Source organism: Coregonus clupeaformis, chromosome 14 (assembly GCF_020615455.1).
Source record: "Coregonus clupeaformis isolate EN_2021a chromosome 14, ASM2061545v1, whole genome shotgun sequence".
NCBI classification, from domain to species: Eukaryota; Metazoa; Chordata; class Actinopteri; order Salmoniformes; family Salmonidae; genus Coregonus; species Coregonus clupeaformis.
Window position 1 is genome coordinate 16,232,645 of NC_059205.1, and position 8,049 is coordinate 16,240,693.

At 44.0% G+C, this 8,049-nt stretch overlaps 1 protein-coding gene across 1 annotated transcript in view; it reads left to right on the forward strand.

Annotated features, from left to right (window-relative positions):
* Positions 1–6,651, forward strand: part of LOC121581187 (semaphorin-6B) — a 70,056-nt gene extending 63,405 nt beyond the window's left edge. The window contains exon 17 of the mRNA XM_041896633.2: positions 3,016–6,651. Within this exon, the coding sequence (XP_041752567.1) occupies positions 3,016–4,028 (1,013 nt within the window). The 3' untranslated portion in view covers positions 4,029–6,651. The remainder of the gene's footprint in view (positions 1–3,015) is intronic.
* The last annotated feature ends 1,398 nt before the right edge of the window (positions 6,652–8,049 follow it).

Here is an 8,049-nt window from a genome sequence, read left to right on the forward strand (position 1 = left end):
TGTTTTTACAAAGTATAATTTAAATTTGTCATGGTCTCAATTAAAATCTCAATCACAACCCAAATGTACATAACATCACAATGATACTACAGTTCATATACTGTATATTGTATGTTTATGTGTGTATTGTACTTGCATTTACAGTGGTGACAGAAGATTGTCATGTTTTTTAGTCTGTCAGCAACGTGATTAGCTAGTGTGAAATGTCAGGGCTTTGATTTCCCGCTCCTCAGATCAGTGTCCATCAGAAGCCTCCCAGCATGACTGCTTTTAATTGGTTGCTGGCTTCAATAAATTCATTTTGATTGGTTGACAGAGGAGTGAATGTCTTGATCAGTGAAGTAAAGCCTTCTGGTTCACAACCCCACAATCCCACAGGACTAAGACATATTCTGAGTGTTCAGCTGTCAACGACTGTCTGCTACAGTTTGACAAATGCTTGCCAGAAAAGCATGTGCAGAAGACAAATGAGGACAAAACTCAGTATGCAAAGCTGTGTGGTGCTCAAAGCTGAGATTCTGGCAGGGCATAAGAGAACACATCTCAAATCTGTCTTGGTGTCAATCGGGATGTCTCCTTCTCATCAGCAAACTGTTCCAGGACCTGCAATCTGTTCCAACTCAAATTATACACTGCAATCTCATCTGTTTTATTGCAAATCTATAATCTGGGGAGTGTTCTGATTCCAGAACACTACACTACAATCTCCTCTATTTTATTGTAGTTCTAGAACCTGCAATCTGTTCTAAACTATAAGTCCACAATATTACAATATCATCTAAACTATCTATCATAGATCTATAACCTGCAATGAATTAGTTCCTCTACCAGAACATTGCAATCTCATCTGTTATACAGTGCATTAGGAAAGTATTCAGACCCCTTCCCTTTTTCCACATTTTGTTACGTTACAGCCTTATTCTCAAATGTATTAAATATACTTTTTTCTAATCAATCTACACACAATACACCATAATGACAAAGCGAAAACATGTTTTTAGAATTTTTGCAAATGTATTAAGAAATAAAAAACTGAAATACCTTATTTACATAAGTATTCAGACCCTTTGCTACGAGACTCGAAATTGAGCTCAGGTGCATCCTGTTTCCATTGATCATCCTTGAGATGTTTCTACAACTTGATTGGAGTCCACCTATGGTAAAATCAATTGATTGGACATGATTTGGAAAGGCACACACCTGTCTATATAAGGTCCCACAGTTGAGAGTGAATGTCAGAGTAAAAACCAAGCCATGAGGTCGAAGGAATTGTCCATAGAGCTCCGAGACAGGATTGTGTCGAGGCACAGATCTGGGGAAGGGTACCAAAACATTTCTGCAGCATTGAAGGTCCCCAAAAACACAGTGGTCTCCATCATTCTTAAAAGGAAGAAGTTTGGAACCACCAAGACTCTTCCTAGAGCTGGCCCCCCAGGCCAAACTGAGCAATCGGGGGAGAAGGGCCTTGGTCAGGGAAGTGACCAAGAACCCGATGGTCACTCTGACAGAGCTCCAGAGTTCCTCTGTGGAGATGGGAGAACCTTCCAGAAGGAAAACCATCTCTGCAGCACTCCACCAATAAGGCCTTTATGTTAGAGTGGCCAGACGGAAGCCACTCCTCAGTAAAAGGCACATGACAGCCCACTTTGCCAAAAGGCACCTAAACAACAAGATTCTCTGGTCTGATGAAACCAAGATTGAATTCTTTGGCCTGAATGCCAAGCGTCACGTCTGGAGGCACCATCCCTACAGTGAAGCATGGTGGTGGCAGCATCATGCTGTGGGGATGTTTTTTAGTGGCAGGGACTAGGAGACTAGTCAAGATCGAGGGAAAGATGAACGGAGCAAAGTACAGAGAGATTCTTGATGAAAACCTGCTCCAGAGCGCTCAGGACCTCAGACTGGGGCGAAGGTTCACCTTCCAACAGGAGAACGACCCTAAGCACACAGCCAAGACAACGCAGGAGTGGCTTCGGGACAAGTCTCTGAATGTCCTTGAGTGGCCCAGCCAGAGCCCGGACTTGAACCCGATCGAACATCTCTGGAGAGACCTGAAAATGGCTGTGCATTGATGCTCCCCATCCAACCTGACAGAGCTTGGGAGGATCTGCAGAGAAGAATGGGAGAAACTCCCCAAATACAGGTGTGCCAAGCTTGTAGCGTCATACCCAAGGCTGTAATCGCTGCCAAAGGTGCTTCAACAAAGTACTGAGTAAAGGGTCTGAATACTTATGTAAATGTCATATTTTACCTGTTTTTGCTTTGTCATGATGGGGTATTGTGTATAGATTAATGAGGGGGGGGAAACAATTTAATGAATTGTAGAATAAGGCTGTAACGTAACAAAATGTGGAAGAAGTCAATGGGTCTGAATACTTTCCAAATGCACTGCATATCATTCTCTAGAACCTGACCTGTTCTAGTTCCAGAACCTTTGCTTTCTAACTCAGATATAGGCCAGTTTACTGCAGTCAGCCAGTTCCATAGAGAGTGGTGAAAGCATAAAGCCAGTGGAAATATTTACTGAAATAAATGATGTATTTTAGGGAGAAACTCACTGGCCGGCCCAGAGCTTTCCTGAACACAGAATGGAAACTCTGACCAGAGTTGATCTGTTTTAGTGTTTTCCCTTCTTACTGATGACAAGTGCAGCTTTCAGCCCAGCCAGCAGAACCCCAAGGATGTGCTGGAGAAAGCACCAAAAAGGAAATGGAGATGCTTATCTTCAGCAATTTTACAATGTAATGATAGATCACTGTAACACAGAATAAGATTATGCTCTTGGATAATACAATATAGGAATATAATCTTTGAGATCCAGCAAATCATGTTTAGATCTAAACGTGACAATATTAAAAGCATGGAGAGGGTCATAAGGGAGAATGGAAACAAAGAGGTAGAGGAGAGTGAAGGAATGCAGAGTGAGAACCTGTTAATGCTGTAACGTTAAGTGGATTTTATATTCTCTCTTGCCATTAGCCTTATGATTCCTTTCATCTCCTCTCTCCCCTTCAGGTGTCATACAGCAGAGTCTGCTGATCGAGCCGGAGAGTCTGGTCTCCCTCAACCTGCTGGTGGCGTCTGCAATCTCGGCCTTTACCATCGGGGCGGTGCTATCGGGCCTGGCCGTCTGCTGGATCATGGCCCACAAGCCCAGCAACCGTCGCCACGCTAACAACACCAGCCAGTCCAGCATCCAGCGCCGGGAGAGGGGGATGCTGACGTCAGGAGGAGAGATGGGGGGATCGGTCCTCAGTGTGACCCGTCAGGGAGGAGGGGATAGACCTTGTTCTCAGGGCGGGGAGACCCTGTTTGTGATGCCCAACGGCTGGGTGAAGTCAGGGGAGCTAGACCCAGGGTTCTTGCCTACTCCAGAGCACACGCCCCAGCAGAAGAGACGTGGGCTCAGGCTGTCCGATTCTGGATCAGGGGGGTGGGATAACAGCCAGACCTACCTGGGAGGGAGCACCATGGGCCTGGCATCCCCCTGCCCTCTCCCTTGCCCCCCACACCCCTCCACTGCTGTCTACCTAACCACCAGACTCTTCCAGGGGGGAGGAGGTGGGAGGCATGGGGGTGAGGAGCGAGGAAGAGGAGGGGAGACACCTCGCCAGCACTACGTGTGCCTCAGCAAGCCCTGGGCGGAGAAGGGGAGGAGTGGGACCCCAAAGTCGGCACTTCGCAAGTCGGCAGGGGAGTATGTGTACCCCATGACCCCCCAGGACTCCCCGAATAGGAGGAGGGTGGTGTCAGCCCCCAGCGCCCACATGGAGTTTGGAGAGCCCCTGCCTCTCCGCTGGCCTCCCCAGGAAGGCTACATCCTCAGCAGCCAGGGCATGGTCCCCCTACCTCCATCCTCCATGCCGACCCCCAATGGCCAGCAGTATGTGGCTCAGCACCACACCCCCGGGCCGGGCAGGGCTCAGCTGAGAGGGGAACTGGGGAGAGGAGAGCTGGGGGAACTGGTGGATCTCAGCCAGCTGCTGAGTAAGAAGAGTTCCAATGAGAGGGCTCACAGCGGGCAGTGAGAAACAGAATGAAAAGCAGAGAAGGACCCCAGTCACTGCTTAAGACCATTTCAGTCTCTTTCTACATCTCTCTCCTTCTCTCTGTTCTACCTTTTATCTCCCTCCCTATCTCTTTCTCTCTCTTTCTTTCTGTCTCTGTCCCTCATTGTCATTCAGTCCTCCTGATATCTCTGTATCTCACTGTTGGACTCCTGAGGCTGTTCTTTCTGTGACTGGTTTCTACTGCTGTCACTCAGATCCTGCTTGGCTGTGATTGGCCAGAGAAATTGAGGTTGTTGCTGTGTCTGCATTGCAGAGCTGCCTCTCCCCTCAGGCTGCTAAGAGTGGTGAGAAAGAGGGAAAGAGAGAGGGGAAGGAAGAGTTTGCTTACAAAAAAAACATTCTGAGACAGAACCATAAGCAGGAAGCAACATGCAAAGAGACCCAGAGACAGACACTTGCTGACAGCCTCCCCTGTGCGTCAAACAGGGAAACAAGAACTAACCAAACAAAATGGCCACTGTCATGTGTCAGAAGACAAGACCTAGGAGACATCATTCCTACACAATGCACTCTGTCCACCTTCCAGTGCAGACTGAGTGGCACTCTCTGACAAAAAGACAATGGAGGACACTGAAACATGAATTATAAAGATATTACTTTTAAGCATCTTACTGGAGGTGAATGAAACAGACACTGTTCAGCCTCAGTGTGCAGAAAAACACTGAGGTCATTCTGACTATGACTCTGACTCTGAACGTGACGAGAATACCTGATGAAGAGTGTCGAAAGGAAGCGGCAATGAAGATTTAATAGCTCGCCCTCCAGCAGCCTCCTGACACAAACACACACGCACACACACACAGAGATTTACAGCTCCGTTTTAGTAAACCTACCGTGCAGGGGACCTGTCCATGGTAGCATGGTCAGGGGGCCATAGAGTCCCAGTGTATGTGAGGCGAGAGGGGCCGTACTGTACTGCTCCTAACCTGTCTAACTAGGACCATGGGACTATAACCCACTCTTACTGAGCTCCTGGAAAGGAGGAGAGTTGGAGTGGAATGTCAGCACTATTTCTGCCAGCCAGACGTTCTCTCTAATGACGCCATTTCACCCATCCACTCCTTCACTTCGTCACTCCACCCCTTCCACTCCATGTACTTTTTAATGGCCAATAATTCTAGAGCCGATGCGACGTGTGGAGAGAAGGATAGAGGATTAGGTTGGGCAGTGTGTGTGTGTGTGCGTCCTGTGTCTGTATGCGCAGATGCACTGACTATGCGTGTGTGTGACAGTCACTGTTGTTGTGATTTAAACAACAGTCCTGACGCTTACTCATCAATGTTAATGGTCATTTTCATAGAGCTCAAATGGCACCATATATTCTACCCATCAAAGTGTCTAATAAAAGACTTGCCATTACGTTAAGTGGACATGGAGAGTGGGATAGATAGAAAGACGGAGAGATAAGAAGAAAGACAGGAGGATAGAGAGACAAACAGAAAGGCAGAGTGAGAAAGAGAGAGACAATATGGAGACAAGAAAGAAGATATGATATGCCATTCTCAAGTCATCAGAGCCACAGCTCCAGTCATATTCAGAAAGAAAATTAGTTCCGTTCTGTTGTGAACCTGAGCAGCAATGACCTGTATATAAAGACACTTGTGACTCAACCCCAGAAGTCTGTGTTACCATTGGAGGAGCACAATGATGACATCACAGCACTCAGACAAATAGGTCATGTTTCAAATCACACCCTATTGTCCATATAGTGGTCAAATGTATTCCACTGAATGGGAAATATAGTGTTATTCGAGATGCAGCCACAGTTACAAACCCTCTGTGTCAATACAATATGTGCCAATATTCTGAACTGTACTTTTGGATGACATATCATGTGACCACTGAAACAAAAAGGAAACGTTTTCAAGTGCCATAAAAACCATGTCAATTCATTTTATACCTTATATATTTGATACTGTGATGTTGTATGATTTGTTCAAATGTGTATAGTGTTACTTCCTGTGTGCAATGATGAGGAACATCACAATGTCGCCTTCAGATAGCTTTCTTTCATAACTCTTTTGCCTTTGCTGCTCTCATGCATTTTAGGCATTTCCATTTCAAATGCTAGTAACACTGAAAATCTGTTTATAAACCACTTATAAACATTAGTACAGAATTTGGTTCAGTTGTTACTGAAATGCGCTAGCATTGTATTGATTGTTTTCCCCCAAACCAACAAACAGCCATACTGAGGAACCTTCAAGTCAAAGGCTACTTCCTGAATGAATATATATACTAATTTGTTCATAAAACTGTGCAGTAATAATACATAATGGAAAAGCACAATAACTTATTTTTCTTATTTGAAAAGGAGTTGTACTGTATCTAATGCATATTCTTGTAAATCATTGATTTGAATGTATCTTATCTATTTGGTTTTAAAGATTCTTGTTTTCATACTTGACATAGGCCTTTCTCTTTGACGTGTGAGTTTTGGTTGACTATGCTGTGAATGAGCTGTAAGTACACTAAGTACAGTATTTACCTTTGACTAAATGTTGAGGCTAGCTGTTTTCTTTCTAAAGAGTAGAATCGCAGGCTTGTCCTGCTGAGCTGAATTAAAAAGGTATCCAATTGACTTATGACTTACGGCTGTGCACATACACACACACACACACATATACACCCACAAACACACGCATGCACGCACACATACCAGGGTTGGGCTCAATTCAAATTGAAGGCACTCAATTCAGGAAGTAAACTTACAAATTACAATTCAATAATCGAAAAAAAATGTATTATTTTCATTGACTTCTCAATAAACTGAAAAGTAGAAGCTATTTATTTTCAACGTTTTTAAATTTCTGAATGTTAAAGATGTCCTCCAGTGATTTTTTTACTTTTACTGTTGAAAAGCGATATCCCAAGTATAAATACTTTACTGTACACACACTGAAGGGTAAAAAAAATACTGCAAACTTCAAGGAGTAGGGCATTCAAAGAGTTGGTCTGATGGGAATCTGTGATGTCATCGGCCTCCCCTCTTGCTTGAGGAACAATAGAGGAGCAATAGAGAACAAAACAGGAAAGGCCCACCCGTCCCCACTTGTGCTATGTCATGACATACCTGGACCACCTATTGAGATGTGACTTTTGTTAAGTCAATCCGGTGTTAACTGAGGTGAAAAGGAGACTGGAGTGCCACCTTAAATTCAAATCACTTCCTGAATTGACTGCCTTCAACACAAATTAAGCCCAACCCATGACACACACACTAAACACTTCATGTGAGAGTATAAAGCAGTCAGTCAATATGGAGACCCCTGTCAATATATTATTTTTCATTGTAATGAACCATTAAGATCTATTCATCTCTGTTATATCTTTACAGATAGTTAACTTTAATCTTGACATACAGTAGAGGGCACTTTCAAGCAACCATTTATATCACCCCTAGATGGCGCTCGAAACTAGTCTTTGCAGGAGAGGAAGCCATCTGTGAAAATAATTCTGCATCTCAGATGTCTATGCCGGCTTCCTCTTGGCTCTTTAACTTCAGATGCACTGATGTGAAAGACCTGGATTGGTGAAAGCAAATTCACAGTAGGAATCTACCTAATTGTTTTCATCTATCGTGTTTTCAAATCATTGCGAATGAAGGAAAGGAGAAGAGGAAGCCAAATTATTGAATTGAGATGCACGTTAATAATATGCCTGTATACAAGGGATGATCAACTCGTGTCCTTGAGGGCCGCAATATGTATAGGCTTTTGCTCCAGCCCTGCACTTCAACTCAAATCATCACCTTATTATGGTTGTGGGCTCTAGACCGATATTAGTATAATCACAACAAGATCTCACAGTCTCACTTCAATATTCAATGTTTGTTCTTAAAGGCCCTGTGCAGTCAAAAACATAATTTTCCTGTGTTTTATATATATTTCCACACTATAAGGTTTAAATAATACTGTGAAATAGTGAGAAAAAAAAGGATTATGCCCTTTTAGTGAAAGAGCTGTTTGAAAAGACCACC